This window comes from Anarhichas minor, unplaced genomic scaffold, assembly GCF_050575085.1.
Source record: "Anarhichas minor isolate MPS153535 unplaced genomic scaffold, ASM5057508v1 ptg000014l, whole genome shotgun sequence".
NCBI classification, from domain to species: Eukaryota; Metazoa; Chordata; class Actinopteri; order Perciformes; family Anarhichadidae; genus Anarhichas; species Anarhichas minor.
The window spans coordinates 11,079,838-11,106,747 of record NW_027466460.1 but is presented as its reverse complement, the minus strand read 5'-3'; the positions used below and the strand labels follow the sequence as shown (position 1 = coordinate 11,106,747).

General features: G+C 41.3%; 3 protein-coding genes across 3 annotated transcripts; all 3 read right to left on the bottom strand.

The window, feature by feature from the left end:
* Positions 1 to 3,312: 3,312 nt before the first annotated feature.
* klhl2 (kelch-like family member 2) lies at positions 3,313 to 15,716 on the bottom strand. Its single transcript, XM_076091445.1, has 15 exons — positions 15,294 to 15,716; positions 12,262 to 12,381; positions 12,045 to 12,151; positions 11,805 to 11,926; positions 10,788 to 10,950; positions 10,451 to 10,560; positions 10,232 to 10,348; positions 8,438 to 8,587; positions 8,221 to 8,338; positions 6,895 to 7,092; positions 6,627 to 6,728; positions 6,028 to 6,156; positions 5,731 to 5,871; positions 5,497 to 5,640; positions 3,313 to 4,773 (listed from the first exon to the last, which is right to left on the bottom strand). Exons 1-15 carry the CDS (start codon positions 15,359 to 15,361, stop codon positions 4,745 to 4,747), a joined length of 1,818 nt encoding a protein of 605 aa, XP_075947560.1. The 5' UTR covers positions 15,362 to 15,716; the 3' UTR covers positions 3,313 to 4,744.
* Positions 15,717 to 17,528: 1,812 nt separating this feature from the next.
* Positions 17,529 to 19,686, bottom strand: med28 (mediator complex subunit 28). Its single transcript, XM_076091443.1, has 4 exons — positions 19,495 to 19,686; positions 18,652 to 18,718; positions 18,441 to 18,553; positions 17,529 to 18,137 (listed from the first exon to the last, which is right to left on the bottom strand). Exons 1-4 carry the CDS (start codon positions 19,678 to 19,680, stop codon positions 17,934 to 17,936), a joined length of 570 nt encoding a protein of 189 aa, XP_075947558.1. The 5' UTR covers positions 19,681 to 19,686; the 3' UTR covers positions 17,529 to 17,933.
* Positions 19,687 to 20,371: 685 nt separating this feature from the next.
* lap3 (leucine aminopeptidase 3) lies at positions 20,372 to 26,174 on the bottom strand. The gene is made up of 13 exons (XM_076091931.1): positions 25,979 to 26,174; positions 24,774 to 24,889; positions 24,249 to 24,303; positions 24,059 to 24,164; positions 23,778 to 23,937; positions 23,491 to 23,655; positions 22,959 to 23,117; positions 22,741 to 22,865; positions 22,435 to 22,523; positions 22,240 to 22,342; positions 21,383 to 21,462; positions 21,180 to 21,292; positions 20,372 to 20,899 (listed from the first exon to the last, which is right to left on the bottom strand). Exons 1-13 carry the CDS (start codon positions 26,075 to 26,077, stop codon positions 20,713 to 20,715), a joined length of 1,557 nt encoding a protein of 518 aa, XP_075948046.1. The 5' UTR covers positions 26,078 to 26,174; the 3' UTR covers positions 20,372 to 20,712.
* Positions 26,175 to 26,910: the final 736 nt, after the last annotated feature.

Below are 26,910 nucleotides of genomic sequence, written 5' to 3'. Positions count from 1 at the left end.
TAATTATAAATTCACCAAAAGATCAGGAGCTTTATTTTGCTGCACTTGTTCAGTTTTTAACTGAGATATTTTAGTTGTCACCGCATTAAAAAATAATTTCTATTCATTATATAGATAATAATACTTCTAAAACACAAATATAAACAAACACTACAGAATTTATAGAAATCCATCGATACAGTTTATTTTAATATAATTTAAAATGTGTACCAATCAGAATTACACCAAAAATGAAGACGATATGGTATGCTATACATAGTAGGCCATGTAATAATTCCTTCCACATCTCAACTCCTCTGGTCCTTATACAGTTGTAAAAATTACAATAATCATCAGCAAACTGCATTTAGTTTACTAGCTAGTTGGATAGTTTAATCTATAATCATGCATCACATTGTATGAAAAGACAATAGGTTACGTACGTACAATGTGAATGCAAATTAACTAGTAACAATAGTTGTATAAATGTATCAATGAAAAAGTAGAAATGTAGGAGAGTAGAAGTAAAAGTTATATGACATGCAAATACTTCAGGAATAAGTACAAGAACCATAAAAGTATATGAGTAAATGTAATCCTCCACCACTGTAGAAAATAAAGGTATTACTCCATAGAAATACACACAACTAAAGAAATGCTATATTATTGTATTGCTTTAAAGCAAAAATAATGGTGATACACTATGCCATAACAATAAATTCGGCACAGAAGCATTCAGTCAGCACAACTGTGTGTTTCAGATTACAAAACAGGCCGACATGTTGTTCTTTAGATGTCACATCTGCCTCAATTCTTCACTCAAATACATAAACGACAGATGTACTTTAGCAATCGCTGCTAATAAACATGTAAACATATCTCATTCGCAGCGAACAACGACGGTTCTCTCACCTTTCAGCCGAACGTCCCGTCTACCTGCACAGAAGCGGCTGGCCGGGTGAAGTACAGTCACATCCAACAATCTGATTGGCCGAAAGGAGAGGAGACTGACGTCGAGGGGGCGAGCAGCTTCGCTGATTGGTCCGCGGGATGGAGCGATGATAGTGAGACTGAATGTTTCCAGAGCGATAGCCAATCAGAGGCGAGCTCGGCTTTTCATAACCTCTGCCGTGTTGACGGAAGAGGTGGGATGGTCCGGAGAACTTTGAGTCATACATGAATCCGTCTTAAATTTACATTAATAGAGTTTATGAGTCCAATGTCAACTTTGGTAAAGTGGAGACTTTTAGACAAATACACTGTGGTATAAAGTTTAAGATATATCATTATATTCAATCTAAGCACCACTGAAGTATTTCTTTTTTCTAAAATAAAATTATATTTCCTGTTCATACTGTTTTTTCCGTAAGTGTATCTACATTTAATCACACAACGTGCATCGTTGTTGTATTTCAATTCTTGTCATATTCAACATGTAATTATGACGGCTGAGTATCAATTCCACACACTGAAAGTGTTAAGAAAGTCAGGATTGTACTTGCGCACACATTTAGACTTTGGGGGGGGTATGGCACCACTGTCGTCTTCATTTTTTCTACCACTACAGTGTAGTGGTTAAATCGTGTAATGTTTATGATTTATTAAATGATTTAACACTGCTGCCCTCTAGTGGTTAAATCGTGTAATGTTTATGATTCATTAAATGATTTAACACTGCTGCCCTCTAGTGGTTAAATCGTGTAATGTTTATGATTCATTAAATGATTTAACACTGCTGCCCTCTAGTGGTTAAATCGTGTAATGTTTATTACTCATTAAATGATTTAACACTGCTGCCCTCTAGTGGTTAAATCATGTAATGTTTATGATTCATTAAATGATGTAACACTGCTGCCCTCTAGTGGTTAAATCATGTAATGTTTATGATTCATTAAATGATGTAACACTGCTGCCCTCTAGTGGTTAAATCATGTAATGTTTATGATTCATTAAATGATGTAACACTGCTGCCCTCTAGTGGTTAAATCGTGTAATGTTTATGATTCATTCAATGATGTAACACTGCTCCGGTCTGTCTTTGTTCATCCTGCATCGCTCTGTTCTGTTCTTTAATGTAACGTTACTGGAGCGACGGAGCCTCTCCCAGCTGTTAGCAGACTGTTGTGCTAGAAAGCAGGCTCGCGAGCGAGCTGTACCCAGCATGCAGTTCGGCGGTGAAATTTTATAAATGTACAATTATTAGTGTTACAAATTGTTTGTGTCAGACTGTTGTGTGCTGTTGTGTTTTTCTCTGTTAAAGAGCATTAGTTGTGGGTTGTTAATTGTTGTTATAAAGTTATGACCATGACTAGGGTTCCCTCTCAATACATATAAGACAACTAGCGCTGACCGCTGTGCATTAGCAGCAAAGAATACATTTAGCTGCCTGTTGAAAGCAGACAGCAGTTGTTTTGGCTATGCGCCGGTATAATGGTTTGTGAAGAATTCATATCATACGGGAAATTAAAACCGGTATACTGCCCAGCTCTAGTCTTCATTATAGTTTGAACAATTTTGTACCAATATTTGACGTGCCGGATTAAAAAGCCCAACGGCCGTAGTTTGCCCATGCCTGGGCTAGCGGCTAGCTGAGTGTCTTCTTCTGCTTATTGTAGCTTGTTAAACAACTGACTGAAGCATTACCGCCACCAGGTGGTGGGAAGCTATATTGTAACTGAGCGTCTCACGGAGAACAGTAATATCTCTGGTGTCTTCAATTGATAACCTATGCGGTCCCGCGGCCCTCGCGGCCCACAGGTGCAAAACTGAAAGTTTTTTGCGGCCCTCTAGGTGGCGTTCGCGGCCCCATCGTGGGCCGCGGCCCCATCGTGGGCCCACCTGCGCTCTGTCCAGTTGCGTTCTGTGCCATTTTGCATTTATTCAGTTAAAGTTCTTGTTATTGTGCCAGTAATTTAGACCAGTGATTCTTAACCATTCTTAACCCATCGTGGGCCGCGGCCCCATCGTGGGCCGCGGCCCCATCGTGGGCCGCGGCCCCATCGTGGGCCGCGGCCCCATCGTGGGCCGCGGCCCCATCGTGGGCCGCGGCCCCATCGTGGGCCGCGGCCCCATGGCCCCATGGTTAAGAATCACTGGTCTAAATTACTGGCACAATAACAAGAACTTTAACTGAATAAATGCAAAATGGCAGAAAAGTGAAGAAGAGGGTGAAAGTGAGCAGGAAAATAACGGCAGCTTTACACTAATGTTGACATGTGATATTTGAACAAATAAATCGCCGTATTGTTATCAAAATATCACACACAGCATATTCCATTTCAACGTTTTACTGATTTGGCAAAGTTTTAAAAACAGATTATGTCATTTCACAGCTTTAAATACAAGAAGCATATTTATTAATGATAATATAAAACAAGTAATGAAACATTTTCAAAGTCATTAGCCTACATGACATTCCTCAATACACTGACAAGAAAACAGCGATACCAGTTACTATAATAGCATTATTTGTTTTCAATATAGGACGAGAGGGAAGAGATAGAGGAACAGAAAATCAAGAGTAGGTTTGGTCACTTTCCAGAAAGAGAGAACAGATTAGTAAAGTAGTAAAGAGAGACAGAAATGAAGAGACATATTAAAATTGGCACATTCATAGTACGTCAGGGTGTGCAGTAGTTAATAGGGTTGCTACACCGAAGAAGGAAGAGGGAACCGTTGAAGGATAGGAGGTTCGAGTTTCGGGACCATGCAGTGAGTTCAGGCTGTTGTTGTCATTAGTGGTTACAACCGCAACAAAGATGGCTGCCGGGGTGACAGTAAAGCACTGATACATCCAGCTGTTTTTGATCTCAAACAGCTTCTATCACTCTTTTTGGCGACATGAATAACTCCTCTCCTTCCCCAGAAGGGAGGTGTTCCAGTTAAAGTCTGCTTTTTTTTTTTTTAAAAGAAGAAAATGTACATTTTCTGCAAATGCTTCTCACGTTACTGTTCTGAATTCATGCGGGCTGGCGCAACCGACACATCATCACCGATCTGGAGTCAGTTCTCAAATGTATCCCGGAACAGCTGCGCTCTGTCCAGTAACAGTACTCGAGGCATAACAAAGGGGGAGAAGAGGGGCGTAGTTTGACATTCAGGCACTCTTGAACAGCCACACTGCAACACTGTAAAAGGTCAGAGGTCAGACAGAGTGCGTTCATGCGGCGTCGGACCAGGCGTCACCACACAGAGACTCAGATGCACACAAACACACATGCTCACATGTGCAAGCAAAGGAGCACCTTTAAATGCAAGCGCGCACACGCACACGCACACACACACACACACTGACTCACGCACACACATTTCCACGATAAAAACAAAGGAGAAACAAAGATTTCAGTCCCAAAGGGTCCTTCTCTGCCTTCCTCTCCCATAGATTGGATCAGTGGTCTCTCTCAGAGCCGGTTCATGTTAACATTACTAATGTTAAAGTAGCTTCATATCAGTAGCGTTTCAATGACACTGCAGTAGTGCTTCAAACTGGTTTGTCCAGTCGCCAGCGGCAGTCCTTCCAGGAGGGGATTAAAACACGGGTTCGATTCCCCCTCCGTTTGTTACAGCTCCCCCTTTCAGGTAAGTGCAAAAAATCTTCATCATCATCATCGTCAACAACAATCTTGTCATTTTTCTTCATCTTCGTCAGTGCCTGTGCCAATGCTGCCCAACATCATCCAAGCATCGGCATCATAGACAGATCCAAGATCAGTATTCAGCAGGAGACTACGCTCTGCTTCAAATCAGTGGCAAGTGTCAAGAGCAGTCATAAGGGCTTGTCAATCACAGTCACACCTGTTGGTCAAAAACTACAAGTAAGACGTGTGCGTCGCTATCGCCACATGTGGTATCATTTTCATACATAGCAAACGCTGTAAATGTTAAGTATAAACGTGAAACAATGAAAGGAAAGAAAAACAAAGGGCTTTTGTCTCCACTATAGGTAATGTTGATACTACTGTTAAAAGTAGGAATAGTTGTAATACTTTCTATCACTTCATTTTTATCTTATTAGACAATTTGTGTGAAATTGTCATAATTAGGATACAAATTCTTGAGTTATGGCCAAACACATGATTTGTGAGGTAACAGTAACCTTTGACGGCCAAATTCTTATCAGTTCATCCATGAGTCCAAGAAGACATTTGTGCCAAATTTGAACAAATTCCCTCCAGGCCTTCCCGAGGTATTGTGTTCACAAGAATGGGAAGGACGGACAACCCAAAATCATAATGCATAAAAATGGCATTTTAACATATGTAGAGCTGCAATTGATATGAAAAGTCGAAGTGTTGAAAATGAAGTACAGGTAAATGTATAACATATACATAAAACAATTATGGATTTTGTTATGATTTTGATATATTTCTCCTAAAGGTTGATAAAAAAAATAATAATACTGAGCCGTGGCCCAAACTTCAACCTTTTTCAAAAGTTACCTCTCATGGCAGTTTGGATACAACATTTTAAGTGAGAATACAATTTCAGCATTATGTTTACATGCGTTTCTCTACACACCTGCATAACTGCGTCCTGTGCTCATGCAGGTCGGCAGTAGTGTCCACTTGTCCGAGTTTGGATTGTAGAACTCGACAGAGGCCAAATTGCAGCTGCCGTCGTCTCCTCCCACCACATACAGTACGTTGTTTACAGCACACACACCTGAAAACACACACACACAAAAAATTAAGATTAATATACGTCTAACGTCTCACACCTGAGGATCTCTGCTGGACAGACTGTCTGCATTACCTGCGTTGCGTCGACACATGTTCATGTCAGCTACCTGCCGCCAGCTGTTAGAGGCCGGGTCATAAACTTCACAGCTCTTCCTCACCAGTGGACCATCATGACCCCCCACAGCATACAGTAAACCTTTTAACACACCTACGCCTGAGGGAAGACACCGGACACAAGATCTGGTCACCATTTCTGTCATATCATGAATTTCCATGACTGAGTAACAATGATCTTGTCTTTTTGTCTTTATGGATAAATCTGTGAGACACACACACACACACACACACACACACACACACACGCACAGACCTGCTCCACTGCGTCTTGTTCCCATCTCTGCGATGTAGCTCCACGCGTTGCTTTTAGGGTTGTACGATTCTACTGTACTCAGACATTGTCTGGTCGCACCATCATAGCCTCCAACTGCATACAGGATCCCTAAAAAAAGACAGAGGAAACACACGCAATTCATAACTTCGAAGATTAGAAACACATTAAAATACAATATGTTTGTCTTGCAGGAAATAAAAGTTTGTGAAGCTTAACATTTTGAAAGGTTTTGATGCAATTTAACAATACTTTTTTTGATATTGTATTTTCAGTATTTTGTTATTTAAGTGTTAACTTTTAATTTGTTGGTAATGTACTTTTTCATCTTTCCCATTTCCTTCTTCTTGTGAAGCACCTCTGTAAACTATATAAATAAAGTATGGTTGCTAGATTAAGTGTCCTTCATTGTTTTATGATTCTTAGTTGATGACCTCGGGTTGTTTCAAAATAAAAACAAGTCATGTGTTTGCAAATAAATGCATTAGTTGCAGGACTATTGCATGGTTTATAAAGCGTTTCTATTATTTTGATCTATTCCTAAATACTGACTGTAAAACTGAACTGGGAGTTGTATTCACCATTGACAACACCCACTCCTACACTGCTTCGTCGGGTACTCATGGGTAACACATGGAACCACTCGTCTGTCTTCGCGTTGTACGCTTCGATTGTCGACAAACCTGCAAACACACACACTTATCAAAAACACTATGCACAATCGCATATTATATAACTTCCTGTTGTTACACAAAAAGCCTGTAGGGATTTAATGTCTTGAACTCAAACTCTCTCACTGATCACTGTAATCTAAAAAAGCATTTTAATATCACAGTCACACAGCTGTACCTGTGCTGCCGTCAAAGCCCCCAACAGCGTACAGGAGTCCGTTGAGCACAGCAGCCCCGAGCGTTGAGCGACGGTCTTGCATGCTGCTGACGCTCGTCCATCGGTCCATCATCGGGTCGTAACAGTCGACCGTTCGGACACGTAAAGAACCGTTGAAACCACCAACTGCATACACACACCCACCCACGTACACCACACCTAAAAGGCAAGAACACAGGAAATACTCGGGTAAAAAACACAAATATATTAAAAAAAACACACTCACACACAAACAGCCTGGTGCAGTGAGGCTGAATGTTGAAGCAAACTCAAGAGTGGGAATGTCACGAAGTGCGGTCTGGCTGCACAATTAATCAAAGTTTCATCAATATTGCAATATGGCCGAATGCAATTTGCAAATTGCAGGAGGCGCAATGTTTGTTAAAGGCGAAATATGGGTCAAAATACCATTTTGAATTGTGCTGCAGAGATGTCCTGGCCTCCACGTCATAATCTACACACTTTAGAAAACTATTTTGTTTGGTAAAGATCCCTGCAAAAAATCCCAACATAATCATTCTAATATGTTTTTCAATGAAAATGAGAATAATGATGTCAAAATTATCATTCCCACTAATATAATATTGCAATTTCAAAATCAGGCACAAAAATCGCATTTGGATTACGTTGGGTCGAGGTCACACTATATTTTGTAAATTTCCCCTTGAAGATCAAGTCTTTTTTTTATTGAAGATGGCACTAAAAACACAAGTCCATCCACACTGGACACTTCAGTGTGAATTTCAATGCATTTGTGTTGCTGTTACAACCTTGTAACAACAAACAAACTTGTTTTCCTCCGTGCGTCATCACAGTGTGTCCGACCTTTGGGCATATGTGGTAGAAGAGAGGCGGAAACATGCCACCAGGGGTTATGATGAACGAGCGATGCTGTTCGCCCAGATCACTTTTAAATATGCACAATACTGAAGCCAAACAAGAATGCCTAAGAATATGGATTTTGATTGCAAATGGATTGAATTTCAGTGCCAATATAGCCAAGATCTGACCTGAGAGCATCAAAAAGACAAAGGTTGCCACAGTCTGCAGCTGTGTCTGTACTTCTAAACTGAATATGTCATAATGGATCGACCAAGCCTCCTCTTTTTCATACAGAGAAATACAGCCTTCTTTTACCTGAATTTGGAGGAACATCAGTTTGGTTACTTAGGGCGTAGGTGACGGTTTACAGTGGCGTTCAGGTGCTCTGATGGAACCACGTTCTTCAGAGGATCCAGCTCTTTAACTGTGATGCTGTTCATGTTGTTGCCATTGATGCGTTCCTACCTGCTCTGCACCTCCTGGTCGGGAGTTCGGCCACCTGGTACCATCGCTGCTCCTCAAAGTCATAACATTCAACACTGCGGATGGCCTTGGGAGCCTGGCCTCCGACCACAACCATCACCTACACAGAACAGGAACAGCAGAGCCATTACGTGACGAAGTGTACGACAACTGTTGTTGTTTTCTTATTAGCTAAGAGTAGCAGAGGGTGTGTGAATACCTTAGGACAGCAGGCTGGAGTCCTCATGCGTGTGCGTGCAGTTTTCATCAGAGCTCTCTGGTCAGCTGGCAGCAGGTGGTACTTCATGGCCTCAATGAGGTAGTCTTTACACGCACTGCTGTTCTTAATCAGAGACTCCTCCTCCACCCGCTAACGCAACCGAAACAGTCAGAGAGGAGTCAGTCAGCCAACTGGATTAACAAAAACGCTGCAGCATGTTGTGACACAGCAGCTGCTAATCAAAGATCAACTCATTAAAAACAGAGCCAAAACATAATAATTACAGCATACTCAACCAATGATAGTTTCTACACTACACTACATAAAGAACGGCAAGCGTTTGAAGTAGTATTAAATAAGTAGCAGTATTGGAAAAACACCCCTGTTTCAAAAGCAGCGGAAAAAACCAAGTTGGACAACTGGATACGTAGCAACACGTTGCCTGGCTGTATGTTACCGACAACACACTGTTGCTCTGTCATCACCTTAGCTGTGGTCCAATGTTCAGGATGAAACCTGTGTCAAAGTCACATGATCATTTAAACCTCATTGCTTTGTCCTCAGACGCAGCGGTGTAAACTGCACCTGTGGTTTAGTCTGAACCTGTAGAGTCCACACTGTATCTGAAGCTTAACTTCAACCTGCTGCAGACCTGGTTAAAGGTCATATGCTTCAGTGTAAAGACAGATTCATACAGCTACGATCATTTTAATCATTTCTAAAATATCAATGAAGCTTAGCGGAAGACTCTCTTTACACTCACAAATCTATCCTTCCCTCTGTCTCTGCGGCTTCTACTCTGTCAGCTGATTGTGGGCTGATTCTGCCACGGTTGCCCTAAGCCAATCACACTTAAAAACTGCTCTCCTCTCTTCTGCTATCAGTTGTCATTGCAGAAGGAACTGATGCAACCCTCCTCCACCCCATTCACCTCCAGTCTTCATCATATCCAGTGCCCAGTCCTGCTACTCATCCCATCACTGGATCTTCAGCAACTCCCTTCATCACCACCACCAGTGTCTAGACTCCAGGGGGAATATTCTTGATCTAACCACAGCATCACTACCCCCTTTTACTATACTGCGTCACCATGGGGTCCAATCCCCGAAGTCTCTCCTGATTGAAATTCTTTTGCTATGCATGTTCTTTTGAAGGCAACACTATCAGCAAGTGTCCAACTTCAAGAGTCTAGTTATTCAAATTAAAAGGTGTCACTTCCTCCTAAAGACATTTTTGATGACAGAAACTGATTATCTGACCAACAAATGACCAGTTGTTAATTAATCCACCGCCACAAGGGAGGACATGTTGTCAGTTTGCCAGTAAAGTAGCAGAAAAAAAAAAAAATCATGTACATGTATTTTCAGACTTCCATTGTTTATTCTGTATATTTAACGGATTATTGATACTGTAGATAGATTGTAAATAAAGGAAACAAAGGGGCAAATGTGCTACAGTATGATGTACATTTGACATGAATATTTAGATCAATGTTACTTAATGGTAGAGACAATCAACGGTCCCATTTGCAACATGTTTCAATGAATTCATTTTCACTGTTGCAAGTCATCAGGCCCCTGACACGGGTGAGAATCTCAATAATTATCGCATTCACTCGTAACGATTAATTCTACAACAGTGTGGAAATGTGAACAACGGTGGAAACAAAAGTCCAGTTCAGCTGATCTTGTTCTAAAAACCACAGCTGAACTAGTCAGATGCAAAGTGACAGATCAGCAGTCACAGTCAGTTTAAGAGCACAAACAAGAAGCATACAGATGCGGCCGCTCATACCTGCACCAGGTATTCTCTGGAGAGCAGCGGCAGGCGAACGTGTTCCATCAGGTGAGCCAAGTGTTCCTGCCGGACGTCTTTATCGTGGTTGACCCAAGCTATCACCGCTTCAAACACCTGCACAGTGAGGTAGACAGAGACACGTGAAGCACATCGGGTACAACCGTTTGGTTGTGCTGTCCTACCTGCGTATATTGAGCAGAGTGAATGTGTGTATACCTTCTCCTCTGTGGGGATGGTGAGCTTGTCGCTGGCGATCAGGCTGGACACTTGCTCCATGCCCAAATTGAGGAACTCTTCACTCCCAACCACCTCGGCGAAATGTTGCTCTGTCAGCAAAAGCACGGAATGAAAATAACTACCCTGCAGATGAAGATATCTTTTTTTTTTTTCTACTCTTAACACCGTCATTAATTAAACCTGTTCTCATTCCGTCTCATCCACCGTCCCACATCCTCCAGGATACACACTAACCCATTTTAGTGGAGCAATAAGAGCCGTTCACACACACACACACACACACACACAAAACAAGTAGAGATTTGCACACACAAACCTGCGTAGCTGTTGGCCTGTGTGAGGAGCTGAGAGCAGGCGTGTAGGTCAGCGAAAGCTCGTATCCCCAGACAGTTGGATGGATGAAGCTGAGAGCTCAAGAACTCGCAACAAGCCTTTTTCACCTCGTTCAACTGGAGCAGGCCGGCTGCAGGCAGCAATGCCTGTCAAACACACACACACAGAACATCCTGCATAACGATGGGTATACTACAATGCAGATGAATTAAATTAAAGGGTTGACAGGCTGGTCTGGTGTGTTGAGACACCATCTTTAAGTCAGATGATTACAGGTTCAGTCACTCAAAATGACCAGCTTGTTGAGACTTGTCTGATGAAATGCATACGAGTAGATTTACAGTACACGGTCTGAGTTTCCAAACTGAACTGTAAATTACAGCAGCAAGAACGCCTGAGCTCCTGTTAGTTTAGTTTTTAAACTTTTACACTTTCCAAAAGAGTGAATTTCCCTGAAAGCAAGGCAGGAGTTTAAAAGATTAGCTAAGGTGCTCAACATATGATCAAGTGAAACAAATAGATGCTTGTAATCTACGCAAAATCTAGTACATTTTTGTTTACTGAAATAGTACCAATATTTCATTACTTTCTGTTGAAATAGGTCTTCAGGACAGGAGTTAACAGTTAGGGATTAATCTGAAAGTGCAGTTTGGTTATCAGTTTTGAAAAAAAAAGCAGTTTCAGTTGATAAAGCGATCAGGTGAAAGGTGGGACATTTCAGAAGTTTGTGATCACTTCACTGGATGGGTATTTTGTTTACTCCCGTTGGTGCAAGTCACTGTTTTCTAGGGCTGTCTTCGACCAAAGACATTCTTAGTCGACTAGCACTGATGGGATTTGTCGACTCACCGAGAAAATCGAATGAGTCGTACAATACAACCAGTGAAATCAACTAACTGACAAACAAATACTGTGATACAGTGCACAGACAAATGTATCAGTGTTAAAGACAAAATGCCCTCAGTGTTTATGCGAGTATAAATGTGTGTGTGGTGTTTACCTGCACGTTATCCTCTGTGACTTGTATCTCTGCTGTGTAGATGTAGTCGACCAGCAGGCCCAGAGTCCAACCGTCCATCTCCTTTATCCTCACTCGCTTCGCCCGGCTCTCTGCCATCTCACCTGTCGGTAGACATCCATTACCAGAGAGGACATGGCAAAAAAAAAAAAAAAAAAGAAACACAGGGTGAAACAAGATCCTGCCAGATGTCCAGCAGCACGAATGGCAGCGAGTCCTCACCTGTGAACATAGCGTGGAAGTATGGGCTCCCAGCAGCCAGAACCACCCTGTGAGCAGCGATCTCTACATCCTCCGCCACTATGGTCACGTCGCACAGCAAGCTCTGGCTGTGTGGGCATTTAGGAGACGGACAAGGGAGAGATTACAATTATGAAAAGTTTAAACGGGTGCACCCAAGAGGACAACAGAGAACTGGAAAGAGAAGAGTGTGCATCACCTGCGCAGCTCGTTCATGACTTTGAACGCCTTCCGCATGTGCCGAGGGTTGAGTGTGACAGGACCTTGTCTCTCGACGCCATCTTCTTTGTCCAGAGCGTGTGGACAAATTCTGGTGCATCTGAGAGGGACGGCACGGATGCACAACATTACTGAGGGCAGATATCAGACGGTACCATGCTTTTTATAACGAGTTGTCCCGATATATGTATGTATAGCTGTTGTTTTTTTTATAGCAGGACATTTTAGAACGTGTTACCTTTTATATACGATGTCCACTTAAAACAAGAAAAATCAGACGCTGTGTTCAAATCGTCATCTGTCTCTGAAGTTTGTTTTACCAAAAAGAGTTGGTTTAACTGTTAAACCAACTGTAACTGTATTTTCCACAACTATGACCTGAAATGATGTAAACACTGCAAACAGGACTTTAACTAGGTTTGCATCACAACAGGTTGAATGTCTCTTAGCAGCATTAGAGGCTATAAAGTGCTCAATCTGCAGGTGCACGAGTAAAATAAAGCATTGAATTGTATTCAGTTCACTTCATGTCTTTAAGGGAAGAATGCGTATAAATCATTACAATAATACCAAACACAAACAAACAACACATGGAGAAAAAGAAAGAGAGGTCACCAGGGGTATGACTGATCATTATGTGACAAATGGTGCTCTGGCATGAAACCTACAATGAGTCAGCACTGTAGGACGATCTGCAGCTGTGATTTGGTTACTTCACAGTTAAAGTGTCGATTCACCCAAATTTACCTCTAGAAGTTTCTAGCCATGTGGTTTTGACTTTGTTTTCTGAGGTTTTGAGATGTTGCTCTGCTTCCACCAGAATACAATATTTTCTACAACAGACACATGAAAACTGTTACGCATGTTATTTCAGCCCGCTCTCATTTCAGGGGCACCGAATATCGAGGCTTTGTCACGCCCAACTGCGTCTGATACCGACGCAAAAGGCACCCTTTAGCATCCGCATGAGACGCACCATCCACGTCATTATAAGACGCTCAGAGAAAATGCTCCGGGAGTCTGACGACGCAGTTTGAAGACCGAAAAAACCCCAACAGGTGAGGATGGGTCAAACAAATACTGGACTTTCGACCAGGACGCCGGTGTCGGGTTATTTTGAAGTTACGTTTGTGAGGTTTGTGTACTTATGTAATGTTGTTTACGTACTAAGACCACCTATGATGTTTTCTTTAGAAAGTGACGCCAAGGGGTCTGAAAAATCGTCAGTATGTGACGAGTTGGAATGAGAATGTGTTGGTTACGTATCTGAGTAGTTGAGCAATTGATTGTTGAGAGAGATGGTGTAGCTGTCATTTTCCCAATGCCGTAAGTGCCACGATTTGAATTCCATGTACCTCCTATTGAGGTGCAGAACAAGACTGCATCCTCCAAAAACACTGTTGAATCAACACCTCTGTAAAACAGTTCAGACTAAAACCGAACAGTTTTATGGCCGATCTGTTGTATTAACCTGCACTGGTTTTGTCCAGGACCTAATAAACTGGCGCTACCACCCACCTCAGACCCTCTGAGCAGTGTTTATATACCCTTTAGCTTCCAAGTTACCATGAAGTAAAGATCCAACAAGTACTCCTCTGCTGGAATAATACTAACCGGCACCAGCTTTTATGTGAGTCAGTTGGTTTGAGGTGATTTGATCAAAACCACCACTTTATTTAAGAATATGCTCCATGTAAACTAATTAATAAAGTCTTCTGATGAAGTTTTGCCTTTTGCAAGACAGGGCCACAACAATAGCTAATAATACACGCTGGTCATCATTGATTTTGTGCATTACCTCCCTAACAAATTTGCAATTAATTAAATCACCTGGCTCCTGGGGGCCCGGATGATAAACCAGCCTCAACCTAATAAAGTGGCCGGTGAGTGTGAATTTATAGATGCTGCACATCTGAAGCACATCCAACTACAAATACACAAACATCTAATATTCAGCTCTGCTGAATGGAAGAAGTATTCAGATATTTTCTTCAGTAAAAGTATCAATACATTGATGTAAAAACACTCGATTACAAGTAAAAGTCCCTCATTCAAAATCCTACTAGAGTTGAAGATGTATTATCAGTCAAATGTATTCTATTAAAGTATCAAAGTACACGTTCTGCAAAACAATTACGTGAATGAATGATATATTATTGTGTATTACATTATTAAATTGTTAATACTGATGCATCAAGTTGTATTTACTGTTGTAGCTGGTCAAGTTGGATTTTAACTACTTTAAAATTAGCTAGTTCAGTCCAGTGGTTCCAAACCGAGGGGTTGGGGGCCTCTAAAGGGTCACAAGATAAATCTGAGGGGTCATGAGATGATTAATGGGAGAGGAAATAAAAAAGGACAACGTTACACTGATTTGTACGCAGAAGTTTAGACTTCCTCTTAATCTAAAATGAATTTTGAGAAAAAGGTTGGAAGCTACTGATGGTATTGTGTTTTCTATAAACTTATCATATATTTTGTGTGTACAATTTCAATCTCATTTCTGAAATGTAGTGGAGAAGAAGTATAAAAGAGAAAGACATTGCAATTACTAAAGTAAAGTACAAGTACCTCAAAACTGTGAATGTAGGCTACGTTCAACACACATATGGCCTACATATAATCATGCTGCTCATGGCAACATCACGTGGCCTTTGTTTTCTGTCACAAACACACCCACCCACACACACACACGACCACCCAGCAGTTGACACACATCCTCTCTGCCATAAACAAAAACACCTCCGTAATCCCAACAAATCATCGGATTATAACACAACCACAGACAACCCCTCTCCCCCCTCAGCCTGCTGCGGACGGGGTATCAGTCCCCGGCTCTCAGTGACCCGGTCCTCCCCGGTCAGTGAGCAGCCACACCGGCTGGCCGCTGTCTCTCTCAATGCGGCACCATCAGTCAAAGCAGCCACTGGGAAACGTCAGCACACACACACACACACACACACACACACACACACACACGCACACACACACAGTGATTGTTGTTGCACTCACAGCGGATGACTGTCCATGATTCCGGTGTTTTTCAGAGGCTGAAAACTTGGCCCAGCGGCATGCACCATTCCATATCCACAATGTAGTCTCTGATGGGTCTCAATTCAAGCGTGAATCGCGGCGATCAGCTGTCCAGAGGCGGCGAGACGGGCTGACGGCAGCCCCATTAAATCAGCCTGTCTCATAGAAACACACAGCCCGACTGCGGGTGACACTCAGTAACAAACACGTTGCGATTGAAACCCGGCTGTTGTACCGCTGTTGTCTGTTCTGTCGGCCGCCCCAAAGAAAAAAGAAGAAAAAAAACCACGCCAACCAGCAGCGTCAATGAGGGTTTATTGTGGGGGTTTTGTTTCGCCCCCCTCTCTCTCCCCTCCTGGGTGTATATGGGTGCGAGAGGCGAACAGACAGGGCTACCTGTTATTTTCCAATCGCTGATTAAAACGCACAAACAAGGACATGTCTGCAAAGACGGTCCTCCGAGCAGCCAAGGCGTCCCACAAGAAAGCACTGTCTCCCTCTAGCTGTGGGAGACCAACCGGGGAGGAGGCTCAGGACATGAATTAAACACTCTTTGGGAATAAATAAAAGTCAAAAACATCCTTGACAAACTAAATCAAAATGATGTGTTTGCAAGTCAAAATGTTCGACTCCGTATCTCAATATTTTGACTTCAATTTGCAGCGTTACAGCAGCCAATTCAAAAAACGAATGGTGAGAATAAATCCCAAAAAGACTAGAATCTAAAGTATCTTAAATATGTATTAAATGCACACTGTGGTACAGTGGTAGTGTCCAGATGATGTTACATGCTTCCTTTGTACTTTAGATGTAAATGTACACATGAAGAGGTCTGTTGTGTAAAAATCTAGAATTAGAAATGTTATTATAGATTAGAATAAAAAATAGCATAGTAATTTAATTTACTTGATTATTTAAATTTGATTTACTTTCTCTCAATTTTGACTTCATATCTCGTAATTTTGATTTGTCTCATAATCTTGATTTATTCAATCTATACATTTGATTAAGTAAGTGTACATTTTTTACTTGCTCCGTCAATTTTGACTTTCCATCTTGCAATGTTGACTAACTACCTTCATATTTCATAATTTTGTCTTAATATCTCAGAACTTATTTACTTGGCAATTAAAAACTTTGATATATATCACAAGTTTGATTTACAATCTCCTATTTTGTCTTCAGTATCTAAAAATTCTGACGTCTATTAACTTTGACTCAGTTGTTGCGATTTTGTTTTGTGTCATAATTTTCATAAACTTAACATTTTGATTTACTATCTCTTAAGATTTTATAAATCAAAATTCTGAATTGGTGTCTCAGAAATTTAAGTCATTATGAGCAACTAGAGGATGCATAACAAGATTTTTTTCACAACTACAGCTGACTCAGTTATTCAGACATTAGGTTGATATTGTATATAAAATGTATAAATAGAAGAATAGCCCATCTGGAGTTCTGAAAATGCAATAATAAATCTCCTGTTTGATCATGTCAAGACCAGACCCCTGTTCTGTCTTTGGAGTCCATCTGTGAAGGTTTGTGTCTGGCTGTGCTGTCCGTGGACGGGCGATAGCTGTGAAGCTGCGGAGAACAAGTCTGTTGTGGTGTGAAGACGCTGAATGCATTAGAGACAACAGGCTGTCAGGAGGCTCAGGCACCGCTTATCTGAAGTCTTTTCTCCGTCATGATTTCATACAGAAGTCACATGGAATATTAAAGCTGTTAGCATGGTTTTACACATGTCAAGACTCCACTGTTATATACCTGTGTGAATATTTCAAATTATAGGACAAACGGTTATGAAATGAGTAATCCACTGATTTAGTTGCATTTCCACTAAATTTGGAAACTTGTGAGAGAGATTAAAACAAATAATGAAGCAGCAGAAGGCAGGATCTTGACTTTTAGTCCCGAGTAGTGCTCCCAGAATGCTGGATCCCACAATCGCTTTTGTCAGATCCTCTCTGCTTGGTAAATTCCCCCATCTTTTAAACTCAGTTTGCAACATCAGGGTTTATTTTTTCAGATCTAACAAATATCTCTTCCAGAGCTACAAAATACATTATAAAACAGTTTGTTCAGAGTACAACTCTCCATGACTTGTAAACTCATCTTAATGTCTAAAATTGGTGGAATGCCCCTTTACATTTTGTTTTCAAAGACAAAAATGATGCACTGTGCAAATAGAAAAACATAGTAAAGACTTTAGTCCAGAGTCAAAATACTTTTATTTTACAGTAAAAAAAAGTCGGCAATAGGAATATTTACATAAAACAAAATACAGAAATAAAATGATCTACGTCATGATGTTCCAACAGCTGGAGAGTGAAAACAAACTGTTCTTCAGTTTCTTATAGGTTGACACTTGAGAGCGGGCATCACACGATGTACGTGGTGTGTATAGTGACAGTTAGGTGTAATGCGATTGTACCCAAGTCCTGCAAATATTCGCTCCATCTTGCTTCAAATCAAGCCTATATGATGGATGAACGCAAACAAATGAGTTTCCCGTTTCGGTGCGACTGACAGACGCTTGCAAGTCAGAGTTCAACATTCCATTCTGGGTGTAAACAATGTAATTAGACAGAAGACTAATGTGACTGTAACTTTGGTGTGTTAACTTGGTTTTAAAGGGGCAGGGGGCAGACTGGCAGAGGCCTGCTCCAGAAAGGCCAGCGGTCCAGGAGGAGGAAGTTCTGTGGGTTTGCGGTGCTGAACGCTCACGTCCTCGAGAACCTGTTGCCAGTGGTGCAGTTTGGACAAGTGTTTCTGAACCAGCAGTTCTTTCCTCTGTAGCTCATTACGTAACTCTGACACATCCTGAAGTGAGAAAAAAAGATGTAGGTGAGAAGAGAGAAGGCACATTAACAAATGGAGAGAAATGCATAATACGTAAACACCGACAGCATGTCACAGATTCAGGTCTAAGAAATAAAGGCAAAGCTAGTGAAGTCTGGATATAGCACAGCTAGCTAGTGGATCTCAACAAGGAGTTTGGGATCTTCCAGAGTTCATTTTGCATTTACACAGAGGGGGAAATATGTGGACAGGAGTTGGAGAGAACCACTTAAAAAGATCAAAAAGTCGAGATGAATAAGAATGCAAGTCAGTATAATAATGTACCTCTTTCACCACCTGTTCTGGTTTCTGCACAGATAACTGAAGCCTTTTCTGTAAGAAGAAGCACTCCGTCTGTCGAGCCACATCCAGAAACTTCTGTATACACTGGTCAACACCTACAATCAACAGACAAATAGATGAACGTCAATATACAGATCACAATAAGAGATAAACTAAAACTACAAAAAAATAATGAATTAGAGGTTTCACTCACCAGTTCGAATCTCCTCCTGATCAGTTCCATTAACGTAGTCCTGGCTCACCAGGGATGCAAAACATGCCTAAAGAAAAGTGCACAGCTTGGGTGAATTTGCCACGAGAATCTTTTGATTGAAACCAGCTTTTTAGCCTAAGAAACATCCTGCAGAATTGACCACATATGCTACATAGTCTGTACCATGATAAAGATGTTTATGGGATAGTGGAGATGTAAATATTCTAGTATATAAAAGGTTTTTATATACTTTATGTTGACCTCCTACTCATACTGTGTGTGATTGTTGAACACGGCTCACAGTTGAAGTTCATACCAAAGGTGTTGGATGGGCTTGCGATCAGGGCTGTGTGGACTAGTAAAGTAATATGTCACAGTATAAAAAGCACAGGTATAAATAACAAAAATGAATGATGTCTGAATCAAAAATTAGCTGCTTTGGTTTATGGAAGCAGGTATTTTGGATTTAAATGGAGTAAAGTGATGTTGTGTAGGGAGGAATGTTTAAATGCGTCATGTTCGTGTCAGCTGTCAACATCTGTGGGTGTTTTAAGTGTTGAAATAAGAGACTGGAGTAACGTTAGTCTGATAGCCACGTAGCTCATTAGCTCACTTAGTTTAATGCTATCTATTGTTGTATTTTAAAGTTATAATAATTATGTACTCAATAAAGACGTGGTAAAATAAAAAAATATTCTTCCCATAGCCCTACCATATGCGACTGCAGTATTTTAACAACACCAGCGAATGCTAAACATTAAACATCACCTAGCTTAGCTAAATAAGCTAACAACAGTTAGCACACTCAGCTAACGGACGCCAGCCTCTTAACGTCAGCTTTACCTCAAAGGAAGCCTCCAGTTCGTCCACCAGCGTGTTGTTTCCCGGAGCTCTAGTAGCCGCACCTGGGAAGCCCGGCTGGCCCGGTCCACCGGGACCACCGACGGGATGGGGGCCCGGGGGCTGCTGACCGGAGAACATCCCACTCATGGACGACGACATCTTGGTCGCTCTACCCAGTCCGCACATGCGCACACAGAGGGACGGCGCTCTCGGGACAACCCAGTTGTCGTTTTTCATGCTTTGGCTGGTGTCGGTTAAAAGTAATTTTGATCCCACATTTAAAGCATATTACAAAAAAAAGGTTATTTTTCTTTACTCTTTTCCCTTCCCTGCATTATTTCGTGCACAATAGTGGATCTTTTCAACTCTTTGGGCTTCTACAAAGTATGAATCTGAGGCAATTTAATAAGGAAAAAACACCATTTGGTTGAAAGGACTCCTCACAACTCATGAGGGGACACAAGCTGCTTTGTTTAGTCCCAAGCCAACACGTGCTTTCAACTTTGTGGCAACAGTTTGGGGAAGGCACTGACTCGCCCCCTTTGCACAATGAGAGGTCCATAAAGAAGTTGCTTTCAAAGTCTGAAACTTGACTGGCCTTTGGGATGAATGCCATCTTGGACGAACTCCCAAATATCATCATTCAGCCTCACTAATGTTTGGCTGAATCGGGGCAAATCAGTGCAGCCAGTTTGCAAAATCTGTTGGTAAGCCTTCTCAGAAGAGTGGATGCAGTTACAGCAGCACATTAATGCCCATGATTCTGGAATGAGGTGTTAAAAAAATCATATAAGGGTGTAATGTTTGGGTGTGAGCCAGTGTGCGTCGGTGCTGTGTCGACTAAAGAGCTATAGAGATTACAAATGTGTCACACACATAATTCATTATAGAGTTTATTTTCTACGACATAAATTATGTGAACTATAAAGTTTCAGTTGTTTTTAGCTGAAATCACAGCAGTGTGGGGATCCACTGAACCTGTATTACATTGTGGCCTCTTACATTGATGGATTAGCTGTATGTAAACATCAAAGCAGTCACGTTAGTTTAAAAAAAATACAGCAATGAATCCCTGCCAACATTTTCTGAGCTCTTCAATGGATACGATATTGTCCATTTTCGACTTCTAAACCTGGCCATTGCTGAGGGATCAGGGTTGAATAGAAGCCGCTCACAGTCCGAGAGTCTTGTGTCCGATCTGCTATTTGTGTCAATCTCTCAGCCACTGTGGGCCAATCCGGCAGCAAACTCCACCAGTGTACGTGTTGGTCTTCCAGACATGCCCTTTCTCAGGTAGGGAACTTCATCTTTGTTGCTCATCACACCTGCGATGTCCAGATGGGCCCAATGAGGAGCTGTGACGAACTCTCTCAGGAATGCAGCTGCTGTGCATGCACCGCCGGAACTAGAAAGATGACCAAAGACACACTGTGAGATTCAGGTAAATAAAGCCACTAGCCATTCAGGCTAATAATGCACCCTTAGTTTGAAATAAAGGCAAAGAAGAGTTGAAACCATCGTAAGATGAATTTTAAACCAGTTTTGAAGAACCAAAACATCCAGACTCATGTCAAAGTGTTCAACACTCTAATATGGTTGTATTATTCAGTTCGGTTATACACGAATGAAGAATCTGGACTCCTCTGATGTCTTCAGGCACTCACTTAGTGTGGCGAGATACTTACCGGCTGTACTTGCCGACGTTGTTGAGGTCAGCCAGCTGGCTGTCAGTCACCTGTCTGGTGTAGTGCTGGAACAGAGGCATCCGCCACACTCTGTCACCTGTCACAACACTAGCCTGCAAACACACGTACACACACACACTTAGTCAACACAGGAGCTGATGGACTGAGAGGTTGCGAGTATGTTTATTGTGCATACACAATACCTTGTGCAGCTGCTGCCAGAGCCAGTCAGAATTTGTAAACACTCCAGTTGCAGCTGAGCCAAGAGCTACATCCATCGCACCTTGGAGACAAAAGAAGACACAGTTTAAAACTTACAAATTATATTTGCTTATCTTATTATCAGAACTTGTAGTTCACTTCAGTTGGTCCCCAACATGTTCACGCTGACTTATTGTCACCCTGCATCATGAGCACTAATGATTGAGACTACAACTGGACCTCATAGGTCACGAATAAGAACACAGTGACAGGTTGAAACAGGATGAAGAAGAGGCATCCTGTACCGTGATTTGAGGGTTTATAGATACTTTGCGATCGATACAGTTCTCTTTACTTTTTAAAGAGGAAAGGCCAAATTACACAACCACAACACACCTTTTTTAAAGATTTTTCTTTTTGCGGCAGGATATAGACAAGAGATAAGGAGAGAGAGGGAAGGGAATGTTATTCATCAAAGGTCCCTAGTGAGATTTGAACTGGGGACGTTGCGGTTATACTACTGAATACGGACCTTGGCTTGGAGAAGCAAACACCTCCACCACACCTCTGTTTAAACTCCTTCTTACTTTCTGATGTAGCACGGAAGATTCCTGCATTCACTTCCTGACATGCATCAGTGTATCCATGATTAGATCATGATTTTGCATTATATACAGATTCTTTGACAGTTTCTTCCTTGAGAACCAGCTTTTTAGACGGTCTCAGTCCGATTGTTTGGTCCACAACAAAAGATCAATTGAAATAGATCATAACATGATGTAAAGATTTTTTTTTTTAAATAGTTGTTTCTTGTCACCAAATGTCACTGTGTAAAGAAACCCACTGTAAAAAATCCCACCTGTTAGCGTAGCAACATTGACGATGGCTCTGGGGTTGAAAGTGTGTCCGTAACACAGTGCGTCAGCGAGAACCAGTCGGCCCTCTGCATCTGTATTATCAACCTGTACAAAACGACAATAAAACCTGTCCATCTGTATACACACATATAAGTGCACAAACGTATCACACTCGCGTAACGGTTCGTTCCACCCACCTGGATTGTTTTTCCATTTTTGGCCATGACAACATCACCTGGTTTAGTAGCTTTTCCACTGGGCATGTTCTCACACAGGGGCGCCAGACCTGATTTATTGCAACCAGTGGAAACAGACAGGTTAAGAGATTTGTTTTAATCATTACATCATCAATAATAAGTACATGCGGTGATTCAAAGTTAGAAAAACATTTTTTTCAGTCAATCGTGGGGTTTTATGGACTCTGGATATTTGTAGATTTTCTAATTTATAATCTATGGTAGAAAATAATGATGTTGAAGGATCCATATTGTCAAAACGTTTACCAATAATGTTGACCGGTAGTTTCAGAGCTGCTGCTGTGACGATAGCCGCACACACGGTGGCAGCTCCCCCCATATCAGCTCTCATCGCATCCATAGAAGAAGACGGCTTCAGAGAAATACCACCGCTACCAAGGAGGAGCCAAAACGGCATTAATGTGAGCTTTGTAAAGTTTTTTTATGTGAGTTAATGGGCTTGAGTGTGTATTATTATGGTTTACCTGTCAAAGGTGATGCCCTTGCCCACTAAGAGCAGTGGGGCCTGCTTGCTGTCAGGAGAACCGTTGTAGTGTAGCTCCAGGAAGACAGGGGGCTCCTCTGAGCCTTTAGACACACTGAGAAACGCTCCCATCTGTTGCTGCTCTATCCAGGCCTGAGATCTACAGAAACACAGGAACTATGAGATAAAAACTCTTCAGGGTGCAAAAAAGGAGCAATAATCAGAGAAGACCTTGTTTTAAGAGAATATTTCGATTGAACGGCTATCAAGAATTGTTTATATAATTGTTACATTGTTTTCTGGTTACTTGGTCTAAAGAGCAAAAATGTCAAATGTTGTTCAACATCCGTTCATTTACGTGTCCCAAAATGCCTTAACTCGGACGATTAAAGAGCACACACATCTAAGACGCCCTTCAACATTGCGACAAATCAAAATAATGTTCTGTATTTCACATGTCCGCATGCTTTGTTGTTGTTTTCTGAGTACTGACATAATTGGGACACTACAGTAATGATGAATGATTCACAGACCTCTTATTTATTGTGACTCGTTCAGCATGCAGCGCTAATTTCTCTTCGATGGTGTTGGCAAAAGCAGTAGGAGTGATGTGATTGGCGGGAGCTTCCATGAGCAGCCGTGCAAGGTTTTGGCCATCTGCATATATGACTCCTTTCTGCCACCCGGCCGAGTCGGAACTAAGAACAAACACACACACACACACACACACATATATATACGTTAGCATGACGCTGCGTACATCTGTAATAACGTGTAATAAACGCCCCGGCTTTGTGCTACAGATCATTTGTTAGTCTACCTTCCATGAAGCTGTGTGGTTACTTTGGTCTTCTTCTTGGATTTGAGTTGGTCATAATGGAACAAACCCAGAGCGGCGCCTTCTGCTGCTGATTGGGCATCACCGCAGCCGTCCACCTCCACATGGTTCACCTCCAGGTCCTGAAGCAGCCGGCAGCCAACTGAGCATGCACAGACAAATACGCAGATATCAGCCAGGTAGTAACTAAGAAAAGATGCCATTACATTGCACGAAATGGAAATATTTGCCCGTACGAAGACGAGCAGAGACATGTGTCTTACCTGACGCTGCCTGTCTGATGTTCTCTTTGCTGGTGTCCCAGTTTTCTGATCCACACACACCTGCACTGGTCTTACCCAGCCCGACTACTGCGACACACGGGAAGTCCTGGAGAAGACACAGGGAAGATTTAATAACTCCGACGTTGTCAAGAGACCGGGTTTGTCTTTTTCGAATGTCACTTCTTGTTACCTTGTCGATTCCATAAAATATTCTGCTTTTGCCTTTCTTGAGAGCCGGTCCAGAGCTGGAGAGAGCAAAACAAAACCAGATTATTAACTAACTATGCAACAGATTAGACAGAGACACGGTGTTAACGTGGTATCCAGGAATGCATCAGTATGATTTTTGTCTGTCTTGTTTACTTATATTCATATATTTCTACCATTTGACCTGCCTGTTATGTGTGTTTTTGGAAGGTTTCACTAACAGGGTTGCAAAACAAAATGCAGTTTGTAGTCCAATTTTGCTGTTTGCGCCTTATGTTTAGTCTGAATGTTGCATCATTCATTGTTTTGTTCTGACCAGGTAAACAGTATACAGCACTGTATACAGATGGATGGCAGTAAATCAACAACTCCCTAAAAGAGTTTCATTAAAAACTGATAATAACTTTATTGAAATGAGGATTCATTGCAGGACCGTTGTATAAGACTGTTATTGTTATCCTCCCATAACAAGACTTGTACTGACAGCTCACAGATATCATAGACTTACATTTTCAGAAGTTCAGAAAGTTTCCCAGAAAGATTTTGGTCAAAACCTGCAGCAGATTCAGTGAGATGAAATCCGCCCTCCTCTCCCTCCTTCTCAAACACTCCCAGCACCAGACCCTGTAGACACACACGAACAAAAGGAAAAGGAACCCACAAACCGATCAATCTATAATTCTGTCAGTTAACATATCAATAGCTCTAGTCCTAATAAGAAAAATAAACTACTGTGCTTGCTTGTTGTTTGTGTTATTATGGCGAATCAATCGACATGAGCACTGCGCCTATTTTATGTATTGGTTATCAGGCTGTTGTTAGCTCAAAGTTCTTGTCAGTTTCACCACAAACCTCACGTATTACACTGACTAGTTGTGTTACTGGTCTGCAATGAGCGATCATATTTGACACCTTCACAATTCGGATTAAATGCATTTTTTTCTAAACTCTACATGTATGCCATGGATGCAACTCTTCACATCAAGTACATTTTTTGATCTCAAGGAAGCATGCAGCTGTAGTACCTTGAGTCAGAACAAAGCCACTTTAAAACCTAAATTTTAAACTCTGTTGTTCTCATGCACCTTTGATTGATTGGCTTCTATGCTGCATTTTTATTTCCTTTGTTACATTAGGGGGAACTTACTGCACTGTAATTGTGTTTCTGGTCCAGCCACTTGTTTTTATTTAGTTTACCTTAAAATCACATTGCTCTTTATTTCAAACTTCATTAATTTGTCTCTGGTTGTATTGCTTATTGTGTTTAAACGACATGCGAATGCTTTTCTTTGACTATTTAAATGTGAAGCACTTTGAATTAATTCTGTGTTTGAAATGTGCTGTGAAATGCATATTTGAAGCTAATTAAAGAGTGAGTGGGTGATGACTGGAAGTAACTTGTACATCAACACAGTTGTTGACACTCTCAAACACACCCACACAAAAACACACTGATGCTCTTATAAATAAATACACTATCCAAAAACACACACACACACACACACACACACACACACACACACACACACACACACACACACACACACACACACACACACACACACACACACACACACACACGAATAAATTATCTTAAAGTGTTAAAACCTCTGAGATCCAGTGTGAAGTGCTGATGAATCCTGTAAGAGTCACTGATGTAACAAACTATCTGTCAGCTAATGTTTGACAGGCTAACGGCTAACAGCTACTTACTTTTCTCTCGTTCAGGTGAGTCTGTGACGCAGAAAATGACCTACAGTATTTTGTCCGCACCGCCGTCTGCACGGTTCTCCTCAAAAGAAGCATTGTCATCTGTTGTACATGTAGAAACCCCCGAAACAAACTATTAACTCAGAGATGTAGAGGTCGCATACATGTGCAAAGAGTCGACCTGACACCGTCGCGTTTTTCATACGTCACCAAAAAGCGACTAAGGCGGTCATTTGTCGCCACATGGCGGCAGCAGTGAAAAGCTGCAGGAGGCTTTGAATCAGCTGCAGCCTAAAAACTAAAGAGACAGTTAACCACTAATGGAAAGTAACTAAGTACATTTACTGAAGTACTATTCTTAATACTTACTTCAATTTTCTTGTCTGACAAATTTACAATCAGATAAATAATACAACATATAATCAATAAATAAATGATAATGTATTTTTATAGATTAATATAAAACGTATATCCTCTGGAATAAATTAATTTCCTAGCAGTAATTCAAATAATCTCCATTTTTATAAGCATATGTGTGCATGTATTCTGTCTAATTCAGATTCAAAATGTCACATCATTTCAATCTTATATACTTTATGATGTCAGTGAATCTACTGTATGATGTCAGTGAAAAAGAAACATCAACTGACACCTTTGTCTCTTGGAAGAAGTAATTATCTAGCTAAACAGTGTGCAAATTCATTATAAGGAAATCCTCACTGGGTCGGGAAACTGATATTTGCAAGTTTAGATAGGATATTACTGTCGAGAGCAAATAAAAGAGAAAAGACAAAGCTTCAGGTCATTAGGAGATAATAACAACAATAAAACGCAAACACGTACTTCAACTATAATTATTTAATTGATATATTGTGTAAATATTAGTGTGTTAATGTCCAGGAAATTATAACCAATCTATTAAATGTAATACAAGT

Coding starts and splice junctions, on each gene's coding strand:
- klhl2 (XM_076091445.1), bottom strand. CDS start 15,361: ATGGTGCATGCCGCTGGGCCAAGTTTTCAGCCTCTGAAAAACACCGGA. Junction 7,093..8,220: donor GACCAGGAGGTGCAGAGCAG/GTAGGAACGCAT, acceptor CTTGCCTTTTAG/GTGTGGTGTACGTGGGTGGG. Junction 5,641..5,730: donor CATGTGTCGACGCAACGCAG/GTAATGCAGACA, acceptor GTGTGTTTTCAG/GTGTGTGTGCTGTAAACAAC.
- med28 (XM_076091443.1), bottom strand. CDS start 19,680: ATGTGCGGACTGGGTAGAGCGACCAAGATGTCGTCGTCCATGAGTGGG. Junction 18,719..19,494: donor AACTGGAGGCTTCCTTTGAG/GTAAAGCTGACG, acceptor ACTTTTCTTTAG/GCATGTTTTGCATCCCTGGT. Junction 18,138..18,440: donor CAGAACAGGTGGTGAAAGAG/GTACATTATTAT, acceptor TTCTCACTTCAG/GATGTGTCAGAGTTACGTAA.
- lap3 (XM_076091931.1), bottom strand. CDS start 26,077: ATGACAATGCTTCTTTTGAGGAGAACCGTGCAGACGGCGGTGCGGACA. Junction 24,165..24,248: donor TATTTTATGGAATCGACAAG/GTAACAAGAAGT, acceptor TGTCTTCTCCAG/GACTTCCCGTGTGTCGCAGT. Junction 21,463..22,239: donor CAATGTTGCTACGCTAACAG/GTGGGATTTTTT, acceptor TTTGTCTCCAAG/GTGCGATGGATGTAGCTCTT.